Below are 24309 nucleotides of genomic sequence, written 5' to 3' on the forward strand. Positions count from 1 at the left end.
GGCAGCAGCAGCAGCAGCAGCAGCCGGGGCGCACGTCCCCTTTAAGGCCGTTTTGGAATAATTAATGACGTCACGCTGTAAACACGGCTGACGCTCAGCTGCGTGGCCGTGAGCATCCTCTCAAGAGCCCGAGAGCCTCTCCAGGTTCCCGCTGTGTTTGTTGCTCGACGGGACCGGGCGAAAGGTACTGAAATAGCTGCGGTTCACCTCGACTCTCATATGCGGTCTCCAAAACCAAGGCGACGTCGCATTTGTCCCGCTAAGTGCCATGGCTAGAAACACGGACGTCCCCTCCTCACACTACGGTGAGTCGGTTCTTCTTTGTTGTAGAAACGCCAAAATTATTAATTTTTTTTTCGTCTTTCCTTTTTGCTGTGTAACGATGTGAAACGACGGGAGAAAGCTGTTATTCCGCCCGAGGGACGTTTAACCCCTTGCTGTGCTTTACGGTCACGTTAGCTAGCTCCCATTGTCAGTTTCTAACTATTTTGGGGGGGTGTATAACGTTATATTTAACGGTTGACATCGAAAACGCGGCAACGTCAACGGTCGTGTTTTAAACGTCAACGTTTTTTTGCGTCTTTCGGTGGTGATTTAGCGTCAATTCCGGCGACACACCGTTACTATTATTGCCGTTAACCCGGTGAATGAGTCCCCTGGATGGGAGACAATAAAGTCGCGTCACTTTTCTCCTCCACTTGTCATCACTTGGTCTTTGTCGTAAACGCAGATGTACCGTTATTTTTTTCTATTTGTAGCTAACGGCACCGGGCGACTAGCATGACAACACAAGACAACGTTGACGTTATCTCGGTCATCGATCGGTATGCCGATATGTTGTGGATTAGCAGATCTATCGGTTTTGTCAGAATTTAACATTTTAGTGGAAAATGCCCATCAGAAAAAAACCCACCGATGCCATCACATGTCAGATTGTTTTTTTTTTTTCCAAAACCCGAACAGGACAAAGAAAAGCAGCCCGCGAACGTTTATTCTCACGACGATGAACTGCAATTATCGCATTTTAGCTTCAGGGACTAATTAATTGACATTAAATACGCATTCAGATTACACACAAAAAACGTTTCAACCATACTTTGCTCTATATATATATGTATATATATCTGTATCTAACGTTATAGCAAAATATTGTAGTAGACTATTAACAACAACGAGTCTGCATCTCCACTTTTCCTCCTTTTCATTATACAAAACTGTGGCAAATGCGGTGCAGGTATTTCTGCTACTAAATGAAGATTCAAATCAGTGTCCTCTGTAAACCTTGCTGATAAGAAACGATAAGACAGGACTGTCTTTGAGGGACATATGCGATGTGCCAGGATATGTATTTAATTCAAGGGCATATTTTCTGTCCATTAGCCTTTGTAATCATGTTGTTTATCAAAGCAAAAATAATCCTTTATCAACACCAGATGCCCCACTGTGGCCGTCCTCTGAGACAAAGGATAACCGTCCACCGGGGATTTTCTTTTTTTTTTTTTTTTTTACCAGACTGGTGGTTTTTTGAGTAGGCATTCTTGCAGTATGTAAGTTGTATGTAAGCAAAAGGACTGTCGGGAAAAGGCTTGATCTTGAGTTGGAAGAGCATTGATAGGTCTGCTTGTGTTGGAAAATATTTGGTGTTTTCCCCATACTGACCCTCAGATGTCATGACTACAGCACACTGCCAATCACCACTGCAACCTGTCATCCGCGGACGGTCACGGCTCTTGGCAGACGTGCAGCTCACCATAGGGGGATTGGGGGGGGGGGGGGGGATGTATAGTGTAAAGTAAAGATCTTACCGCGGATTCGGGGCAAGACACAAGGTATTGCCTGTGTGTCATTATTAGTATATACAGTACACAATGCAGGATGTGCATCGTGCAAATACCTGCAATATTTTCTCTTGTGTCAACTCAAGTGCTTCTCCCCAAGGAATTGCATAGAATGTATTGAGACAGTTTAATTAAGCCACATCATTTTGCCCAACAGCATCCACTGACCCAGCTAGCGTAGCGTTGGAGGGAGTTATGGGGCCTCACTGTGTTTAGGTCAGCTGCTTTATGTTATCAGCTACCTCAGCAAATTTAGAAAATGTTGGTCTCACATCTGAGCATAGAACAAAAAGACACATTTGACATCCGTATACTCTAACCTGCAGTATTGCCGGCGATGGTCCTGCAGTTTTAATTATTTTATTGCAGGTGGAAGTGTCTATCAAGTATATTATTTCCTGTTCAGCAGGTTGAATAGATCTTGAACAACCCGTCTGATGATTCTGATGTCAGTTCCGCTACATCAAAGACAAAAGGTTTCCTGCTGGCCTTGCCACATTGCAGTGACACTCAAAAACCACATAAGGGGAGATAGAAAAAGCAAAGACTCAGTTTCCACAAGGCATGTTTTCTGGAATGATTTTAGTTCTTTTCCCAACAGGAAACCCTCCGACGGCCGTGAAAGAGATGAGTATATTTTCTGGGAAATTAGGGAATCTTTAACTGAAGCAGACGTAGCTAAGGCAGGATGATGGACGGTTATGATACGGCCCCACATTAACATGGAGTCATCACCCTGCCCCAACATGCTATGCTGTTGGTGTTTTCTATTAATGAACATAAAAGACATTCCCCTCCATTAAAAAGCAGCAAAAAACAAGCGAGCACTAATGAGTCCAGCCATGTGTGTAAGAACATCACTACCTGCCATCCCATCATTGCTGTCCAGCCGTGGCAGTGTCTGTATTTTATACGTTTCCTACTATGTAGCGAGCGTTCAGTGACACGTTCATTCAGTCATAAAAGAAGGAAATGGCGCTAATCAGTCTGTGACAGGTGTGTAAGTAACAATTTAGATATGAGTTCCATTCACCACAGAAAGTGTTGAGTCGGGCACACTGTTAATTAACAAATTCCTCGCATGGGCAGCTTCCCTAAACGCTGCGTTTTTCTACTGAGCCGATGACAGAAAGCTGAGGGCTTTGGTTTAGAGTCCGACATTCACAGCCTCTTCCCGTGAAATTGCAGTCAGAGAATGCTGTGGCTCCAATGGCCCATTTTGCACCAAAGGCCAAGTGCCATCACGGGCTTTTTAAGTGTCGCTGTTCTCTGCAAATAATCGTCTGAATGGAGACCGACGCTCACGTCACAGCGCAGCTGCACCTTTTATGAGTCTTCATGTCAAATCTGCTCGTTATTTTTAACAAGGTTATGTTCTTTTGCGACAAATATTGTGTCTTTTCTCAGTAGATGGCAATGTCAGTGCCTGGAAGTGTATTATTCACACTAATGATGGGGTGAGTCAGTAAATAATTTCAGCACGGCTCCTGACGAGGGATTTATTGAAGTCCATGAAGATGGGGCGTTGAGCCGTGAAGCGACACCATGGAGACTTTGAAAATTTCCCATTTGCAGTACAAATACAGGCAGTGTTTTTCTATGACTTGAAGGTAGTGATTTATGAAATGCAAGCTGAAGACCCACTGGAAAATGAGTGAGGGATAAAGCTACCCTCATGCTGGCGTGACACATAGCTTTTGGGTCTCTGATGCACAGCGAGACTCAAAACTGCCTTTAAATGGTTTAATCTGCTAAATGACGCAGCTGGCTCAATCAAAACCAATAAGTCATCATCCTAAGAACCCAAGGAGACGCGATGTTCTAATGCTTTGCACAGGTGAGGGCCTCTCAGTGCAGCCCATACGTCCTAGTTCCTCGTTGGCGAACACACACACTGTCAAACGATGCTTCATCAAAACACACTTTTCATATGATCACAATGTTAAAATTCTCATTGACACAAATTAGTGAGGTAAATGCTCTGATTTATAAAAAACAAACCAATCTAGTATCTGCAATGAGCTCGTCCACTCAGTTCATTCAGCAGGACGGGCCACCTTCCTTTGCGTGCATATTCTGCCTGAGTGCTCGCTGCTTGTCACACGCTAACAATAGCCATTTTTGCTGTCTTTGTTCATTATGATAATTTTTGGGTGGTGACTTGTGGGGGGCACGAAGGGGCGGAGCCGCCTGTGCCCCCTTTTTCAATAGATTGAGCTACTTTTGGAGATGTCACGAAGAGGTACTTTCGTCAGAAAGGAGTTTGAAACACAGACAAAAACACTAATGTGCAAAAGCTGATTGTTTGTTATTCCTACCATTACGAATCTGGGCTCGGATGCATCTCGCCTAACATTAAACTTTAATAGGCCAAGGGAGATGATGGATTTTCTGTGTTAACATACACGGCAGAAAACTCCTCACAGTAATTAGTCGTTGAGATCAGTACTGAGTCCTGAAAATCCTATTTCTCCCTAAAACATGCAAATAAATCTGGCTGCAAATGTGAGATTTATTTGTTTACAGTAATCTGTTTTCCGTGTTGACTAATTTTCACAAACTTTCGTGGAGCGGTCTGCCGCATTCTGTCCCGGTTTTATCAGGATATCAACATTTAAAACCTGAGGAAGTTGAATACAAGGCAACGGGTAATTAAAGTATCAAGACGTGTGCATTCGTATTTGTGTGTCTACACAGCATACTTGGATATCAATACGAGGCATATCCTCTTATGTTTAAGTCTTTATGAGTCCAGGCCAAAGCCAGTTGAGCCTGTCACTGACGCCCAGCAGCAGCGAGCTGCCACTGAAATGCCTGAAGGCTCCCACGGATGTAACCAAGGTCACAAAGAGCCGGCCACAATACGGCCGCTTCTGCGCTGTGAGCCGCGAGCTAGCTGTCAGCGTCTGACACATTCGGATGCTAACTCCTCTCTTGGGGGGGGGGCGAATCCCAAGCCGGATCCCACTATCTTCCGCATCTGTTCATGCACAGATAGGAGGTTTTACCCTGTGGGCGACCCACCACCGATATGTCCCTATAGTCCTTGAGCATCTGCAAATAGTTGAGAGGGTCCCAGAGGACTCTGCCGAGTCAAACCTGGAGCAGAGATCTGCGTGTTGTTGTCTTGTTTCAATAAGGAGACGAGCCCTTGAGAGGTTTTAATGTTTTCCAGTGGGGGGGAAATGAGAGCGCGGCAGGAAAAATGTTTTTAGATTCAGAAGCAGATGGAAGAAAGCCAGAGGAAAAGGGAGTGATGGTGCTACACAAAGAGGGTTCGTGTGTATTATCCTCTACATTTTTAATATTATGAAAAGAGGGGAGCCATCTGGAGCTTTTTTACTGCTTTGATTATTTGGGCTTAGTTTAGTTTCTTTCTTTCTTTCTTTCTGGGAAGTGGGGAAGACTTCACTGATCACAATGTGGTTCCCAATATTCAACGTGTTTTTTTTAATTGACTTAGTTGGGTGAGTGTTTCCTGACTCTCCTGTGACACACTGATCACAAATCTCTACCTGACTACCCCATTACCTCCACCCAGTCTCTTATCCCATCACAGCGTAACCAATGGAAATTTTGAATATACAAACAAGAGTAAAAGCCCAAATGCCTGATGCTGCTTTCCTCTCTGGAGTGGCAGAAGCCAGTGCTTTCATCAATTATGAATGAGCGTACTGTGTACAGCTCACAGGATGTAGCTACTCTGCTGAGGAACATAATTATGCAGAATGTTTACCATTTTTTTTCTATTTCTATTTTTTTGTTTATTTGTAGCTTCAGCTAACCCGATGTTGCTCTGGCTCCAATCTGGCAGCACTCCACTCTCGCCGGGTCTTAAGTGTTTGTAAATGAGCAGAGTGAAAACAACAACAAAAAAAGGTCCTTCCCCTCTGACCCTGCCCATGTCGAGCACCTACAGGGTTCGAGCTGTTTGCCTGACCACGGGATGAAAGAGGCCTGTGTTGCACAGCGGGGCCCGGTGGGGCACACTGGTGCCTGTGTCTGCCCATGCGTCTGTGAGGTCACGGTGACGAGCTGCAGAAAGTGAAGAAAGTTTTACCGTGGAGGGTGTGATCACAGTACAGTGTGCTGTATGATTACTAATCCTACCGTTTTGATATTTGACATTCCTGTGCTTTACATTTTTGACTTTGTCGACGTGCACATAATTCCTGAGTAGCCCAGCCCGAGGAGAACGTGAGCTGCAGGAGACAGGTGTGCAGTTTACTCTCCTCCCAACTTGTGAAAAATACGAGGCGACTTCGCGCCGAAACTTTATCCCTCCGGACTGGGTTGCTACATCTGGTTCTTTTTCCTTCACAGGCACTCAGCAGTGTATCGCAGCTCTTACACATACTTTAGAGTCTCTCTGACATGAGGTACTCACTTCCAATTGAGGCATTCTTACTCTGCCTTTCAGTTTATTAATAGAGCTGTTATTAAACCCCTGTTGGAAGAAGGCATTATATCACAAAATATCTGTGTATCACATATCTATTTAATGGTCCTCACCACGCTAAACTGACCCCAGGATCTTGTTGCTACAGCAGACTTTCTGCAAATGCAAATGGGATTTTTCTCAGCATAGATTAGTGCCTGATCCTGATGTGTAATTCCTCACCCCGTCCCGCCTCACTGCCTCGGAAACTTTGATTACCACCACAATTGATGGTTTGCGCGTAAATCTGCCGGTGACAGCGCCACACGTGGCGTCATTCAACACCGTGTCAATAGAGAAGAGCAGCCGTTAGTGGAGCTCTACCGGAGACTTTGGCCGTCCCAGTGTGGCGTGCCCGCCAGGCTTTTTCCGTAATGTTGTTGACCACGGAACCTCTCTAAGCCCAACACATCCAGTGCACCGCCCTCGTGTCCCGGACCGCACTGCAGTCTGAACAGCCGTCGTCTAATGCAGAGTCCGCTCGCACGCGGGCGGCAGCGATGCTTTGCCCCACTCTCTTTCGACCCCCTCACTGACATCTGTTTTGTGGGACAGAGAGAAGCACAACAACCTTGTGTGAGGAGTCACGCTGATGTAGTGAGTTGGAACAGCAGCTAATTCGATCCGTGCTGAATAAGCACAATCGTCCCCTCGGTGTTACCGTGTTGGAGCGAAGGTGTGTGTAATCTTACAGAATGTTTCCGTATGCTGTCCTCCATAATGTTTCTCTCTTGGATTACGCAACAGTCACACGTTTGTTTGTGATTTCCCTCCGTCACACCGCGTTGACAGTTTTGTATCCTGGGTTTCGAACAACATCCGCAACCCTCAGTGGCCCTTATTGTTTGTTAGTAGGCGCATTGGCGTGGGGGGGGGGTGGGGTGGAGAGGGGCATCGTGCTGCTTACCTGCCGGTCTTCTCGCTGGACGCACCGACCGGCTCCGCGGCTCCAAACAGCGGGTTGATCGCTCTCCTCCACCACAATCTGTCCTCCCACCACTGGCTCTCCCAGATCGCAGTGGGCCTTGTTTGTGTCACAGTGTCCCCCGCACTGTGGAGACCTTCTGTTGTGACTTCACACGGCCGAGGAGGATCAAAGAGGTTCCTTTTCTTTTTTAAACTACAGTATATAAGTTCAGCTTACATAGTACACAGCTACGAATCTTGTTCTCTTTCCCCTCCCCCCTCCAGCAGCTGCATCTCTAATTAGCTCTGATGTGAGTTAATGTGATACAACCTGCTGGCCATGCGGTTGTAGCGGCAACCACTGGGATACAAAACAATCGGAGGCAACATTTAGTACAACGCAGTGGAATATATTACTCTGTCAATAAAACATGCACGGTTGCTAGTGGGGATATAATGGTAAGACATGTTAGAGTTTGACAGTAATACTCTTTGTTATTTCTTAATTTTTTCCAAACCTTTGGTCAACAAATACAATCTAATTGGTATGGAGCTGATTGTAGTTCATGTGCAGGAACTGAAAGTCCTTGATATTTGACGCACTTGAATTGCCCTGAGGTAGTTGGTGTGTTTTTTCTCCCATACTGTATGGAACTACAGACGTGTATTCTTCCATTTGTCAGTGTGTGTCATTGTACGGGATTATATGCACGGTGCATCATTTGTAGGTCATTTGGAATGTAGCATCCACTTAAATTCAGTGCTGTGCAAACAGCACCTGGTCACGTGACATTGTGTCCTTGGCTAAGGACTTTACACACTTAACACAGAACATCTCACATTTTTAGAGCTGAAGCATAACGGGAGTGATTGGCTTTCAGTGACAGCCAAACAGATGGCGGGGCACACTAGCAGGGGTTTTAACAGCGAGGACACAAAAAATCAGCACGTGGAGCCTCTTGCATCACGGCTGGCCGCTCTGCTGCTATTTAAAAGAGCTAAAGTTGTCATCATCACAGCTATGGTAATTTTCCTCATGATCTAACATGCTTTTCACAATGTCGTAATCAATAAGTTTGCTGGACATGAAAGACATGTAGCTGTGTGTTTTGTGACCAACAGGACCTTTAGTGGTATTGACGTCACAGTGATGTCACCATATAGCAGAGACTAGTTAGTGCCTCTCCTGGTTTGGTTCAACTGGTGTTTTGTTATACAACATTTCCTGTTGATTTAGCTGATCTTTTTAACCAACCTTCGCGGCTGAATCAGTTTCACACTCTGTATACATCCTTGAAAATTTCTTCGCTTTTGTTGTATTTGTGCAAATGTGTCAATGCAGCTCATTTGATCCTTTGGATCAAATTTAAATGAATTCAACGGAATGGTGTGATGGCTCTGGTGCTCCAAAAGAAAAAATGTTTTCCCCATTTTACAACTGTAGCACACTACTCTATAAGCATAGTCACAATGAATACTACAGTTGTAGAATAAACTACACCAAGTTGATTTTAGTGGAAGATGATATCCCCCAGTGCAGCAGTATGTCATTTTAATGTGTTTTTAATAGTTTTTGCATAATTTCAGAGTTGGAATCGAGGCAGAATCATTTACACCCAATACTGTATAGTCTATTAGGATACATTTACTGCTGACGTTGCATTGGTAAATGTATTTGCCGAAAGAAGAAGAAAAAAAAGGCTAGTTAAATTTAGGTGTCGTTACATTTCACAGTACGTTGAGAAGACTATTTGTACGCTGCGCAGTGTACTCATCCCTCACAGCTTCAGAAACAGGGCTGGGATTTACGTCTTTCTACAGGATCGAGTGTGAGAATGGGCAGATGGGAGGTCGGACCACTCGTGCTTCCCCTCAGTCCGCCCCAGCTGCTTGGAGAGTTTCAACTGGGCTAGAGACTGCGTGGGCGTCAAAGAAGAAGCCGGTGATGAACGCAGATGCTTATTTATACCTGCGAGAGTGCACGGTGGTAGTGATCCCCTCCTGGGACTGATGGCACGGTGGTTCAGTATCCCCTTTGCTGGGTCAAGTCCTCACTGCGACCCACATACGCTGTCTGGCTTAGGCCCGAGAGTTGTTCAAAGGGTTTGTGGGTGATTTCTGCGTTAGCTGCATTGTTTTGGCTTTTGTTTCTTTGTCCTCTTCCTGCACTGTGAGAAGGCCTAGTTTGTTTGTCCTGCCCGGCTGAATAGAACGGCGGGTTAACTTTACTGGTGCGCTTTAGTAGTACACAGTGACAATGTTGCTCAAAACTGTTTGGATATGTTGTGCACTTTGTCAGTGGATTTTGTTTGTGTTCAGTTATATTCTAATGCCTCCCACTATGCTTTTCTTATAGGTGAGCCACGCAAGTTTGACCCAAACTTCAGAGGGCCTGTTCATAAAAGGTACTACGCACGCGCCACATCATCACCTTTTGCCTTACAGTATAATAATACTTATTGTACGCTTAAATCATTGCATTACAAAATGTCATCTGAGACATGTAAGCATCTTGAAACGGAATACCTCAAAGTTTAAATAAACTAAATATTGCCTGTGTACGTACATACTGCTAGGACTTTGTAAGAAAACGTTTTTTAATTCTTCCCTATTTGTCACTGTCTTGCATGTGTATTGATTGTTGTCCGTTGTATAATGTTTTTGGTGCACACCCAAGTCGGCGCGTTGATAGATTGATCATTCGTCACGCCGCGCTAATAAAGATTGAGGCCGAGTGCTGGCAGCTCCCTCCACTCCAGCGCACAGATCAATGGCCATAAGTCGAGCTGGTGGCTGGAGTTAGTCCAATGACACACGCTGTTAACCAGCCAGAAACACCCGAACCAATGTGGTCCCATCACCGGAGCTGTTGAATCGCCTGGTTTTCAAGGGGAAGCACACACAGCCTACTGTCTACAATGAAATCGATATAGCGCAGAGAAATAATGCCATCAGGTAGGCAGCCGCGTCGGGACACCCTCATTTCAAAATAGTGAAAAAAAAGTTATGAATTGATTCAAATGACGATAGTGGTGCTTTACGTGTGATCGGTGGAATCGAGAAATGCCCCTCGATAAAAAGATATTTAAAATGAAGTCTACATTTTATGATTGCTTTCCTGGCACAATGACGAGCAGAGTTTTGGAATAATGCAGAAAACCCTTCCTCGGGGTCCCCACAGGCTTCTGATTTAGTCATTTTCTGAAGTAATGTAGGCTCTTATCTCTTTTATGTTCAACGTCAGCTCGGCAGGCTGCTGTGAAGGCATGTTTCAGTCCTCCTGTGTCTCTTCATCCCACCCTCTTCAGCCCATTTCCCTGCTGCAGCTGGATGAAGGCACCATAGACTCTTTGATGTTTCCGTGGCTCGGAGGCTTTTCTTAATGAGAACTGAGGGAGAACCGACTCTGTGGTCGTCTAGTTTCCACGTGGGCTTGGTACCGAAGTGAAGTAACCATATCCGTGTTCATTCAAACTGGTACAATATCATGTAAAATATAAACTGAGGAGTCACAATCATATTGCGGTGTGGTAATGCCTGTGATGTGTCGTATAGCATGCTACAGAAAGGCGGTCTCGGCTTCATGACCCTGGGGAATAGATGCTCAAGATGTCCTTTCCTGTTAGTCTGTTACAAAGCAGTGACAGGCTGGCAGGTTCACACCACAATGGAACTCATGCTATTCTGTGGCGCTGCTGCCATCTGTCACCTTGGATCGCTCAGAATATCAGCCCAGCAAACATAACACTGACACAAAAGTTTCTTATTGCTCTAACGTCCAGCACGGATTTGTTTTGTCTTTGAAAGCGGCGCTGACCTAGCAGGCTCCGTTAACAAGCAGGGCAATGGTCGGGTCCCTTCAGTCCCATTTCACGTCTGAAGAGGCCAGGTTGGGATCCGAATAGATGTGCAGTTTTCGATCTGGCCTGCTTTTCTGAGATAAGAGAGCAAGGCCGAGTTGTTTTCACTCCCCTCACTTCGTCAGGCTCCCTTCAACGCTCCCTTTTGCATGTTTCAAAGGTGACTTTGTACTCGCACCGTGGTGCTGTGTGCACTTTGTCTTAATAATGCAGACGGATCTACAGTAACATATTACGGCGTGGGAGAGGCAGGGTTGCCTTTAAAACCCCCACCCCTCAGATCTCTTCCCTTTTTAATCATATGATGTGTTGCAGAGTGATAGCTACCTCATCTTCCAGCTAAAGGATGGAGAGGGATTCAAAGACAAGGAATGCAACCATTGCTATGGCAACCCTGACATCCTTAATATGATGAAATTGTATTCCCCTGTCTCTTTGTTAATATTATGCATGATATCACCAAAAGCACTGCTTGTAGTGTGTCGGGTTGTTTTTATACTCCTCATAGTCACTGCCGGTCTAAAACCGTTGCTATCTTCCCCATGGCGGGGCTGTGCACACTTGCAGCCTTTGTTTCCCTATTATCTCCCAAAAATAATTGCACCGCTCTTCCGGGGAAAAATAATTTACACCAGGTCCCTAAGCCTCATTTTGTATGGCAACCAACTGCTCATTTAGTCCTTTGTCGTCCAGTGTCAATTATTGGAGGGCTGTTCGCTTGAAGATAGAAAGCAGTTGTTATATTAATGGAGATGAAAATTGCTGGTATCCACAATCCTAATGTAACTCAGAGCAGTGAAAATAAAGAGTCTTCTTATTTTGAAATGAGGAGCGGGGCGAATTAGAAGCCCTGCTGGGACAGAAAAACATTCCCAATCTTGCATTTTGCTCCGAGCCAACCGTCCACCAGAGTCCCTTGTTGACATAGATTTCAGGCTTTATTACAGTTATTAATGCAGAACTATAAAAAGTTGCTCTTGAACTAGTGTCTGGAGTAATTTGCAATGCAACCTCAAATTGCACAGCTGACCCTAACTGCTAACTGATGAACGTATTTTAAGAGACTCCATAGTTTGAAGCTAAATGTTTTTCCTCTTGCATGGGTTGATGTGTGTGCATCAGGGCTGCAGCCACTCTGCACTGTCTGCTGCTCCATCATGAAATAGTGTTTGGAGGCCAAAGAGTCGGCCGTAAAGGACCATATTACCATGCTGCAGACAATCCACTCTTCATCGAACTACACAGAGGAAACACTGTCACATCTCTGATCACAGGCCTCCTTTGGACATCGGCTTCGCTCCTCTGGATGAAAGAGGAGACGGGTTGAAAGCAGGAGGAGATGAGGGTCTCAAGTCAATTTGCGTCGCGTATAGTATTACTGGGAGTGTGGTACTACTGGGCACAGTGGGTTGGGATGGGCTTTGTTTAAGGCTGTGCTCAGTACTGCTAGAGGGAGAGAGAGACTGTGCCTTAAACTAGCACGCTGATAATGCTGTGGAGTGAGACAGGCAAACTTCAAATAGCTTTCTGCGCCTGTGGGACGGTCGACTTGGGAGTGTGTGTGTGTGTGGGGGGGGGCGGGGGCGGGGGGGTTCAGTCTCATTGGAAACCTACAGCTTCAGAAAACACAGATGAGACTTTGTTATACCTGGTAGTAAATGCTGCATCCAGATGTGAAGCTCGAGCCCCCGTGTCCTACGGCAGCTCTGTCACAATGTGAATTTGGTTTTCTCAGGACAACCGATCATACACAACCTTATTTTATGTGTTCTCAATGTTTCACATATTTTTTTCCCCTCCCAGGAGCTGCACTGATGTGGTGTGCTGTGTTATATTCATCGTTGTCATCCTGGGCTACATCGCGCTGGGCACCGTGGGTGAGTTTGACACATTGCTGCTGTTTGCAAAGTCCTTAACACACACACACACACACACATATGATATGTACTGGTCAGGAAGTGAAGGTGTTTGCTTGTGACAATCATTTGCAATGATCTTAATGCACGATTGATGTTTCTTAAGAAGAACATAAGCTTCTTTTTTTTTTCTTCCCTTAGTTTGATTTATTGCTAATTTCACGGTGGGCTATTTAACAAAATGTCTTGATTGTTGAAATTGCGTGGGAGTAGAGAAATGCTGCTCCCTCAGGGAATGCGCTAGTCTTTTAATAAGACGGAGATCCACCACAACACGCCTCCTCTATGTTCGTTTGTTTGTTTTTGGCTGAATGACCAGTGATTCCCTCCGGCTCTCATTTCATTCAAATTCTCCTGAAGCTGTTTAGTTCACTTGAGTGTGACAAAAGTCCTCTTTGTCTGCAAAGGATTGAGGCGGCGCAGTACTTTCTTTCCTCAAGTTTTCCTTTTTTTCAATTTCCTTTTCTTCCCCCTTGCAAGCTAGTTGTCAGCGGAGTCGCGTTTCAATCCGGGCAAGAGAAAGACTTCATTAAAAACAACTCTGTGTACTTTCTGTATAATTTGTTAAGTTTTCATCATCCTTTTCGCGGCGTCTCTGTTGTCCCGCTTCACGTTCAGATGTCAGCAACATAAGTAAATACATTTCAGGGTTCCTGCTTCTTCTGTCTAGCAAAACATACCAACATCAATTTAAATTGGATTGATTTGTTCATTTTTTCATCTGTGTAGAAGTTTCTTCCGAATCAACACAACATTAAAAATACTTTTCCGTTGTTTTCCCTTTAATTGTTTTGCTTCATTTGTTTTTCTTGGTAATTCCACAGAGAGAGGCTTAGCCTGATACACTTATAGATTTATATAAGACTCACTTTGACCCGGCTGTAGATTTTTTCTAATACCAATTATGCAATAAATGTCTTGATGTAACAGATTTATTTAAAGCGCTCGATATTACTCTACACATTCCGAGACTGAGACCGAGAGTCGGGTGTGTTTATCAGTAGGTAGAACGATGGCGCTGCCACTTTCAGTAAGTGTTCAGTGGGGTTGTTAAAATGTTGAAAGTGTGGCGTGCTGTGTTTTCAGCCTGGTTCCATGGCGACCCCAGCAAAATTGTCTATCCCACCGACAGCCACGGACACTTCTGTGGCCGCCAAAACACCCCCAATGCGTGAGTGCAAACGAATGATTGTACGCTGTGATAATCATGTACATGTTATTTTTACACACTCGTAAGGATTCGACCACAATACACCGTGATGCTCTGTGATTGATTATGGCGAGCTTCACTGCACGGCTCACTCTAATCTATCTATCTGTGTGTACGTATGTGTGTGTGTTTTCATCATCCCCATTTTTCTCCACAGAAACAAATCGATATTATTCTACTTCAACATGTTGAAATGTGCCAATCCTGCAGTTTTGGTTCACCTCCAGTGCCCTACAACCCAGGTAAGAGACCGGAGAGTGGAGCCCCTTTCGCCGACACATTTCCACATCAACCTGTCCTCCACGGTCGGTTATGCAAGATTGATGGGTTGGCTCATTAAAAGGAAGTGTTGTCTTTCTTCCAGCTCTGTGTCTCCAAGTGCCCTGACAGATTTGCAACTCTACTGGATTCGTGGAATACCAATAGCTGGGAATACTACAAGCAATTCTGCAGGCCGGGCTTTGATATTAGTAGTAAGGTGAGACCGTGGTCAGAGGTGCTTTTTGTCTTCATACAAACTAGATTTGACTTAATTGATTTGCCATCTCTTTTTATTTTACTGTCAGTCCATTGTAGACGCCATTCAAGATGAAGACTGCCCATCAATGATTGTGCCAAGCAGACCCTGTAAGTAAATCTGAATAATCACAACAACCAACAGTAGCTCACTATCTGTTGGCGAGGCCACTTAAAGAATTGTGTTTCAGTCCTTCAGCGGTGCTTCCCTGATTTCATTACAAGAAATGGAATTTTAACTGTAGCCAATAAGACCATCTTCAAAGACGGGGAGAATCACGAGCGAAGTGTCAAGGACCTCAAAGATGCCGCCAAGTAAGATCTGTTTCCCTGCTACGTGAATCTTTAATGTTGTTCCTCAACCCGTTAAGTTATGCAACAAATGTCAAACTAATGTATGAGATGGGATTGAGAATTTTTGCCTTGGTAAAAGTGTATGTAAAGTATTTTAAAACTGTCATACTGTCAATAGGGCTGCCCACTCGGCACCCAGAGAGCTCTGGACAGATATTGCTGGGTATGATGAGTAAGTGGGCATCGTCACTGATGCCCGGAAATGTGTCCAACCACATTCAAAGTCGGCTGCATGTTTATCGCATGAAAATGCAGCTTACTGGAAAAGTTCAACAGTGGAACTTTGTTAATCCACGCCTTCGTCACATGAGTGGGCTGAGATGGCTCTAAATGTTGGATAAGCAGAGAAATCATAATGTATTTAAAGCAGATGGCTGATATCATAACGTAATTATGTGCCTGACCAACATGTGTTTGCCCTCATTTGACTTGAAAGATAATGTGCTTTTAATGCTTTTCTTATTGTAGCCAAGTAACAGCCGTGCAACAAGCAGTGGACAGGTCTCAAAAATGATTTATTATAGCTTTATAACTTTGCCGCAGCTGTAGCCAGTAGCTTTGCGTAGACTAACCCTGCCTCTTTATCATATACAATCTGTTCCTGCTTCCCCCCACCTGCAGCAGTGGATGGGAAATAGGACAGATTAATAATACAATCGTTTGTCGCATGTATCCACCTCAAAACATCATCTACTACTTTGGTGTGGAATACCATGGAGAGGGATATGCTGCCCTCTGGTGGTCAGAGTTTGCTTCTTCTTTCCAGATATGAATGCAGGTTTACAAAACAGTACTGGAAATGATCCAAACAGTGGTCTATAAACTGGGTTCCAATGACCTTCAGGGAGTTTGATAACAGCTGTTCATTTTATGCTTGCTTTCACTACGGCTTTCAGCATTGCGTTTGTGCCGCAGCAACGTTGTCCCGTCCTCTCTCCCTCCTCTGTCTGCCCCTTAGGGATTTATCAGTCAAAGGGCAGTGTTTCTGCGGCCAGATCTTGCAGTAGCAATGTTCTGTCGGTGTTACTGGTCTTGTAGTAATATTCTCCCTGTGGAGATCTCAGTCAGCCTCTGATTGTTTCATTCAAATACACTGCTAAGACAACAAGGCAATTCAAAGTGCATCACATAAAACCATTAAAATCCTCAAACAACGGCTAAAACAGAATAATAAAGATTCAGCTGTTATTTACGTTTTTTATTTTTTTAAATATAGATGGATTTGGGTGAGGGGTTTAATAGATCAACAATACAATTCATCTTGGCTCTGTTGTCTTGAGTATTTGAAGCACTTGGTTTGTTTTATTAGTTATGTGAATAGAAATAACTTCTTAATCTGACTCATCTATTAATGTGTGCTCGTCCACTACTCCACTTGCTCTGTATCACATTCAGTAACATGCTGCTATACCACTCACCACCACAACCAGGGAACTACTGCTCCCTAGCGCTTCAGTAACACCAATGCTGTTTTGATATTAAAGTAAGAATATGCCTCTGCAGACCCTCGCAACCTCATACGTAGCTCTCTTAATGCTGAGAAAATCAGAGCCATTTTAAACTGTATCCATCTTTGTTTCGTTGTAAAAGTACCAAAGATGAGTCATGTGTCTAAAATGTTTTTTGAGAAACCCTAGCAAGCACCTTTGGTAGTGGCGGTAGCACAAACCTGCCACAGACCGTCTCTCTGTCTTTATTAAATCCTTTTTTTGTTGTCATCTCTTCCCATTTAACCTTGTAACCCCATCACAGAAGTATCTCCAGCCTGCTGAATGCCAAAGAAATTGGCATTAAGATCTTTGAGGATTATGCAAATTCCTGGGACTGGATCCTCCTGTGAGAATGTTTTCACACTATTTATTGGAGAATGTGGTTTTCTGTGGATGGGGGGGAGAGGGAGAAATCTGACCCATCAGTGATAGCAATTCTACAACTTATTAAGATTAACTTTTACATGCCAAGAATTCCAACTGTCATACTGGTCAGTAACCAGTACGTGTGTGTTGGTGTTGTTGCAGTGGTCTGGTGTTCGCCATGATGGTCAGTCTGGTCTTCATCCTCCTGCTGCGCTACATCGCCGGTGTGCTCCTGTGGCTCATTGTCTTCGGGATCCTCGTTGCAGTCGGCTTCGGTGAGTGCGCCTTATTTTCTACTTTGTACACATGTCTTGAGAAGTTACCCGCATGCTTTACATTGATGACTTTCTCGCTTATCTTTGACGTGTTGTCATGGCAATGACTGTGACAGATATAGATTTGTCTCACCTTACATGTCGCGTCCGTTCCTTCTTTGTCTCTGCGTCTTTCAGGTATCTGGCACTGCTACTGGGAGTACAGCATTCTGAGAGGGAAGCCAGGTGGAAATGTCACCATCTCTGACATCGGCTTCCATGCAGACTTCAGCATTTACCTTCAGCTCAGCCAGACGTGGCTCATCTTCAGTATGTTGTTATCCACTCCTGATTGATTCACCCTTTCCGTTGTATTGTGTTATCCCAAAACTTTATGGCTTTAGCGCGATGCTCATTCCCCTTTTCCGTTTTGCTTGACCCAAATCATATGATTAACGTTAATGTTTCCGTCCGGGTACACGTAGAAATCAAAATCTTTCAGGTAATTTTATTGAAGAAAGTCAAAACTTATCACGTCAAATGTCATGGAAAAAATATATTAAGTCAACAAATGTTTGGAAAAATAAGTAATGTATATAAATGGGTCAGAAAGTTTTATGGGGAAAAAGTTATTATTTTTCCTAAAATGTAATGCAAAATTTATGTAAAAACACATTTGTTGCCTTAACTAATAACGAGACGTATCTTTTATCTTGTAGTGATCGCGCTTTCTGTGATTGAGGGGATCATTTTTGTTATCCTGATATTTCTGAGGACGAGGCTGCGCATCGCCATCGCGTTACTCAAGGAGGGCAGCAGGTACGTCCCAATAGCAGCTCTGTTGTGTAGCATTTAACAATCCTGTACAATCGAAAATAAAGATGTTTTGATCTCTCTCGTCTATAGGGCCATCAGCTACATCATGTCCACTCTCCTCTACCCCATCATCACCTTTTTCCTTCTGGCCGTCTGCATCGCCTACTGGCTCGTCACAGCAGTGTATCCTCCTCTCTGCTTCTATCTGCTCAATGAACTCATTCTGCTGTGTTGATGCAGACTGCGTCAGTTTTACTGTAGAAACACACTACAGTCTTTAAAGTATATTACAAGTGTCAATACAATACAATATCTTATGCAATTAACTGTGATAAAATAGATCATGAATATGAACATCATCAGCCATGTTGGCCTACATAAATGAAACAAAATGGAACTATGTAGTTATATAACATGGGTGCTACTTCTCTCATTCTGTTGAAGATGGAAGAAGCATTTAACAATGACGAAGCAACACCTGAATGGATGAGATGACTTTGTGTTGCCCTTAACTAGTTTGTCCTCAGCTTCTTAGCATCATCGGGTAATGCAGTCTACAAGGTCACAGCTGCTGATGATAAATGCATGTATGCCAACCTTGCATGCAGTCCAAAGGTGAGTCCTCAAAGAAGTCTGTTTACTGGAAAAATCCTTCATTTTTGTCTCCTCTTGTACTGTGAAAACTTTGACTGTAATCAATCAAAATGAATGCAATAGGTTTCCTTATTGCCGACAAGTAAAATCGGATTGCTTTGCTGTCTAATGCTCGAATGTAATGTAATGTTACAGAACAGAAATATTGAATCAAAAAGGAGATCACAATGCTCTTGACTCACTGCACATTCAGATCAAATCTGTTGCTTTCTTTCAGACCTTCAGTCAGACCAATATCACCAAAGTGTGCCCGGGGTCACAGTGCATGTTTGCCTTCTATGGTGGGGAAAGTGCGTACTACCGCTACATCCTGGTCCTCCATCTCTGTAACCTGTTTGTGTTCCTCTGGCTGGTGAACTTCACCATCGCGCTGGGTCAGTGCACCCTGGCAGGGGCCTTCGCATCCTACTACTGGGCCTTGGAGAAGCCAAAAGACATCCCTCCATGCCCCCTCGTGTCCTCTTTTACCCGAGCCTTACGGTAAGAAAGCGAACCAGCTCAGAATTAAGTGATCAATTGTCTGTTATGCGACTTGTTTTCTCGCTTCACAGCTACCACACGGGTTCTCTTGCCTTCGGTTCTCTGATCCTCTCTGTGGTGCAAGTGATCCGAATTGTTCTGGAGTACCTCGATCGCAAACTGAAAGGTACGCGGTGACTCTTCAAACCCGAATCTCACACAGTTTGCTGGATATTTTAAACGCGACGTTGATGGCGTGATAACGTGTCCCCAGATTCCCAAAACGGGTGTGCTCGATTTGTGCTCACCTGCCTCAAATGCTGCTTCTGGTGCCTGGAACGTTTCATCAAGTATGTGAACTCAAACGCATACATTATGGTGAGTTCACAAACCTCTTGCTGTCTATCTGTCTGCGGATGTTTTTTTGGGCTTTGGCTTATTCCTCAATGCTTCACTACTCTGCTTTTCTCTCGCCAACAGATAGCAATATATGGGAGGAACTTCTGCACCTCTTCCAAGGATGCTTTCCACCTCTTGCTGAGGAACATTCTTCGGTAAGTGTCCAACGAAAGGTCTGAGTGCAGACTTCTTGCCCCTGAGACACACACACGATCAACCGAGCCAGACTGAGGAAAAGCAACTTGTAGATTTGCAATCAGGATCAATGCAGGCGCATTTTTTGTCTAGTTGTTGTGTCTCAGCGTGTGACATTGCTTTCTCCTCCACCCTGGCCTTTCTCTGCCTCCTCTGTAGGGTGTATGTCCTGGACAGGGTGACCGACTTTCTGCTCTTCTTGGGGAAACTGCTTATTACAGGAAGTGTCGGTGAGTTTCATGTCACCTGCAGTCTGGCCAGTGACCGACTATGACCAGAATTCAAGGGGGAGGAGTTTTCTGCTGTGATCTTATTTCATTTCAACTCTAGTTGAAATTTACTGTTGTCTAATGATTACATGTAATTACAGGAGAATTAATCCTAGTAGTACCCTCGTGAATCCATGTACAGAAGATGTTATTTTTTGTCCTGGTGTAAGATGTATAGATCTAAATGTAGCAGAACAAGAATGTGTGCTTATAAGTTGATGATTTGTGCTTTTTTTCTAACAAATTTTTGTTGATTTGTCCTAGAATCCTTAATGTATTTTTGTTTAAAAGGTTTATTTGGTAACCATTATTTTCTTCTTTGTGTTTTCCAGGTGTTTTGTCATTTTTCGTCTTCACACATAGAATACCCATCTTTGAGGAGGGGGTGCCGTCCCTAAACTACACCTCGGTCCCCCTACTGGTAAGGAATTTAAAAAGTATGCTTTTTAATGAAATGTAGCAGAAATAACCACGAGACTAAATCAAGTTTCTTTGTAGATGAAGGTCAAATATTATTATATATTGGTAGGCCCAGTGGGATCTGATTTATTACCCACATTTGTCTCTGCAAATGTGGGTAATAAATCAGTGATCTTGATCATTTTGTTGTGGTAAATGTTGGCCGAGGAGCATTCTGACCCTTTTTGCGTGTTGCAGACGGTGATATTTGGATCCTACGTGATTGCACATGGCTTTCTTAACGTGTACGCCATGTGCGTGGACACGCTGTTCCTGTGCTTTTGTAAGTATGCTCGGGGAGTTTGTTTCTTTCATCAATTTGCACGACACAAGGTGAAAACATGGCTGCTTGTAGTGAGCGCTGCCACCACGGCTGAAGGTGAAACTGACTGACGGATTCCTGCTCACTCAGCTCTCTAATTGCTGGATGGCCCTTTTGAATATTTATCTCTACTAAGCCTTTGCTTTGCTTTCTCTTTCTGGCTACCACTTTGTCTGCTATTCCCGCTCGCCCTGTCCTCTGCTGTGCTGCCACCTGGACTCAGGTGAAGACCTGGAGAGGAACGATGGTTCTCCCTCCAGGCCTTACTACATGTCTCCCGGCCTGCACAAGATCCTGCGCAAAGGAGACGAGGGGGCCAAATTATGCGCTGCCTCCTGAGCGCGGCCCGCTTTTTAACTTTTGACCCGCTCCATATCAACTGTAAGTGCGAGGGTCGCGACGTTTCAGAGCGAGTACCGTAGGGCTAAAGCATCAAAAGCTGGACGCATCCCAGCCTGGTCAGGGATGGTCTCGACATAAAAGGACATGCTTTTACTCCAGATCCTCCCAGAAAAGGCACCGGGAGGGGGTTGGGGACTAAAAAGACCAGCTTTCTTCCTCTCCTGAGCCGTCTCAGATACTTGCCTTTTTTTCTGCCACGCTTGTTTTCTTTTCCTTCTCTGTATTCTCTGCTGACCTCTGCCTTACCGGGAGGGTACGTGTCAACTCGCAGGACGGACGCACAGACTGAGATGAATATTGTGAGAGCATTTCTTTGCAAATGTAAGGACCTTAACATGTACAGACGCCACTGATGGACTAGGGCATAGCGCTTTCACCCCGGAAAAAGAGGTGGAGTTATGGAAACACCCTCTTGTCGCACTTTGGTCTTCTAGTGTAAAATCATGTTTTGTATGCACTTTCACACATGGGGAAGGACCCATGTGATTCATTTCCTCTGTCGAGCATGTTTATTTTGCTGGCTGTTGGTGTTTACCGTTGGTTTTATCGGTTGCTTTGACCCACCGTATTTATACGAACACAAACACACGGCTCCAAAAATAGGATGTAGTTCTGCACTCGGCAAAAACCGGTTTCTCTTCACTTCACTTGATCGAGAAAAAAACAAGTTTGTAGTCTTTCCATCATGCGCGTACTGTAAAGCAGAATTTGCCGCAGGTTAAGACTTAAAAAGACATTTTGTTTTTTGCTTAGAATTTGAACATAACCTGACCGTCTTCAGGGCACTTGTGAATGCAGCCACTAGTTTATGTGCCTAGTTGTGAAAAAATGTTTCCCTCTTAATCCGTGGTTTTAGCTCTAACACCAGGAACCTTTTGCGATACAGTTTATATAAGGATGTCAAAGCCATTTTTGGTAATTTTTTTATTGGATGGTTTGGATGTATTGCTGTTTTAATACTACGTATACTACACGCATCTATCTGGAGGTTATTCAGTGTTCTTTTTGTACAGGAGCGTTTTTTTTAAATCGATGAAATCCAATGGAATTGTGAATAATGTTTTTGGAATAAACATGAATGTTTTAAGGATTGTCCAGTGCATTCTCCATCTCCGATGTAAACTCGTTTGCTACTGCTGCCTCCTAGTGTGGGACCAGGAGGCGAACGACGGCTCTGTGGAGCGGCCCTTCTACATGAACAAAACCTTGCAGCGTATCCTCTGCAAGAGAAACGACGGCACCAGCGCCCGGCGATAAGAGAAAAAGGCCGAAATCCTCATTCACCAAAGCTCGGGGCGAGCACCACGTCGTGCCAAATGCAACTCCGGTGCACACAATGGATAATACATTCATCCACATGCAAATGATTAACGGCCTTGAAATTTTGTTATTTATAACTGACGCGGTTTGTGTACAAAATGATTTTTTATTGGATGGTGTACAATGTCGCACAAGTTCTTGTAAATATGTATTTTTTTAATGTTCTAGTTCTAAGGGATATATATTAATATGTCTAGCCACAGCCGTACTTCACACTAAGTTCCTATTGGAATCTGTGATTTCTTTCTTTATTGAGAATGTGGTAAATGTCAGCTCTTTTTTTTTTTTACATTTAATCTCTTGTGGTGGTCGGTTTTTCACCGCTTAGTGGGGCCAGTCATTAGCAGACGTGTGGAGGTGTAAATGCCAAAGCATATCTAACTAGTTTTACAATTGAAATGGTAAAACAATGCAGTTTTTGACCTTGTATTGTCTCACATTGAGAAACATGTTTGCGTCCACCGTGGTTATAATTACAAGGACATAATGGCACGGCAGTTCAAAGTGCTTCAATTTTTAAGTGCAATTCCTCATTGAGTGTAATTGCATCCTTGCAGCTGCATAATTTGCATTTGAAGAGCCTTTTTAATTTATGAGCTTTTTATAGAACTTGTTAAAGCGACACTCGGCAGCCCGTGATGGCTTTTCCAGATGTTAGGGCAAGGAGTGGAAGGTGAACTAGAAGGAATGTCCCAGAACCCAGGCGTGTTACTCGTGCGTACCATGACACGGATCTTAAGGTGAAACTCTCCCCATAAATGTATCTTTTCAAAATATAAAATCCACTTCCTTTTATTTTTATTTTTTAAAGTTGTCTGTAAATAGATGTTTCCTTTACAGACAACAGTGGCTTGCGCTCATCTGGATTTTGATGTTGATTACAATGCACTTTAATACTAGAACCTTTTGATGGCACTTAAAATATGTATATTAATTAATATAGTTAATGGGAGGCCTCTTTACTTGCCTCTGGTTATTGAAAACAACAGATACACACAGATGGGGAGTTTGAGATCGCCACACACACATCGATGTGACGAATCACCGACATTCTGAACATTCCAAGTCCTGATCTCGCCTTTAACTGACGCTGCGTTTTCCTCATTCCTCATTTTTTTGTTCAATTGCTGTTTTCCTACATTTCAAAGCGCATTTCTGGCTTCGGGCTAAACAGCGGACGTTTGCGTTGCTGTTGGGCCACAGGTGGAAGATGCAGATTCTGTCGGGTTGTTGGTAAAAGGACCGATGTAATAAAGTAGTGGCACATCTGTCCTTGACTTCTAGGGATGTTTTCTCTTTTTTCCGAATGCTGTCCTCCTTTAGATCTTTGAGATGTGACTCACGCGTGGGAGTCTTGGTGGCGTGTTTGTCGAACCTGCCCTCATGATGCCTCAGAGTGACTGTACTGCACACACACACACACACACACACACCTTCTGCCGCCGTTAGAGCTGAACACGCTGGGACACGTACGACGTAACCTTTCAGCAAAAGCAAAACAACTCTTGTGTATCAGAAAGGAGACAAATGATGCATGTAGTGCTCAGTGTGGCATGTGAGACGTTCACATTATTATTTCTCATACTGAGAAACTACACCAGCTGAACTGTAGTGGTTGTGTGTTGCGTTCACGTCGCTCAGCTTTGAGTTTCCTTCCCATGAGGGAGAACACCAGAGATCTGATAAGTGTTTTTTTTTATTTTTTATATATTCCTTCCCCCTCCCTCGCATGTCTGGAAATTAGATTCTTTTGGCCCACCGCAGTCAACAAGTAGACACAAGTAAGTCGGCTCTCCTCGCAGGAACGTGCGTCAGGTTTCTTACCACTAACTCTTCAACTCGAGATGCAGTGCTCCAACCTGTCGA

The 24309-nt window shown here is 44.0% G+C and overlaps 1 protein-coding gene across 3 annotated transcripts; it reads left to right on the forward strand.

Moving 5' to 3' along the window:
* Positions 1 to 43: 43 nt before the first annotated feature.
* On the forward strand, positions 44 to 24139 carry slc44a5b (solute carrier family 44 member 5b). Of its 3 annotated transcripts, none has more exons than XM_037469575.2 (23): positions 44 to 305; positions 9539 to 9587; positions 12846 to 12919; positions 14045 to 14129; positions 14326 to 14410; positions 14533 to 14646; positions 14735 to 14795; positions 14876 to 14999; positions 15507 to 15539; positions 16791 to 16874; positions 17057 to 17169; positions 17347 to 17478; positions 17868 to 17967; positions 18055 to 18147; positions 18492 to 18579; positions 18836 to 19098; positions 19170 to 19264; positions 19352 to 19455; positions 19558 to 19631; positions 19831 to 19901; positions 20273 to 20361; positions 20598 to 20682; positions 22271 to 24139. In XM_037469575.2, exons 1-23 carry the CDS (start codon positions 269 to 271, stop codon positions 22378 to 22380), a joined length of 2163 nt encoding a protein of 720 aa, XP_037325472.1. In that variant the 5' UTR covers positions 44 to 268; the 3' UTR covers positions 22381 to 24139. The 3 variants fall into 3 exon arrangements, with proteins under 3 accessions (XP_037325472.1, XP_037325471.1, XP_037325473.1); XM_037469574.2 differs by lacking the exon at positions 22271 to 24139 and adding an exon at positions 20945 to 22210 and having other exon boundaries at positions 45 to 305; XM_037469576.2 differs by lacking the exons at positions 15507 to 15539; positions 22271 to 24139 and adding an exon at positions 20945 to 22210 and having other exon boundaries at positions 46 to 305.
* Positions 24140 to 24309: the final 170 nt, after the last annotated feature.

Source organism: Pungitius pungitius, chromosome 7 (assembly GCF_949316345.1).
Source record: "Pungitius pungitius chromosome 7, fPunPun2.1, whole genome shotgun sequence".
NCBI classification, from domain to species: Eukaryota; Metazoa; Chordata; class Actinopteri; order Perciformes; family Gasterosteidae; genus Pungitius; species Pungitius pungitius.

Bases quoted from the DNA above. Each gene is read 5' to 3' on its own strand.
- slc44a5b (XM_037469574.2), top strand. From the start codon at position 269: ATGGCTAGAAACACGGACGTCCCCTCCTCACACTACG. The intron at 9,588-12,845 runs GTACTACGCACG...TTCCCCTCCCAG, and splicing joins AGAGGGCCTGTTCATAAAAG to GAGCTGCACTGATGTGGTGT. The intron at 14,130-14,325 runs GTGAGTGCAAAC...TTTTCTCCACAG, and splicing joins CGCCAAAACACCCCCAATGC to AAACAAATCGATATTATTCT.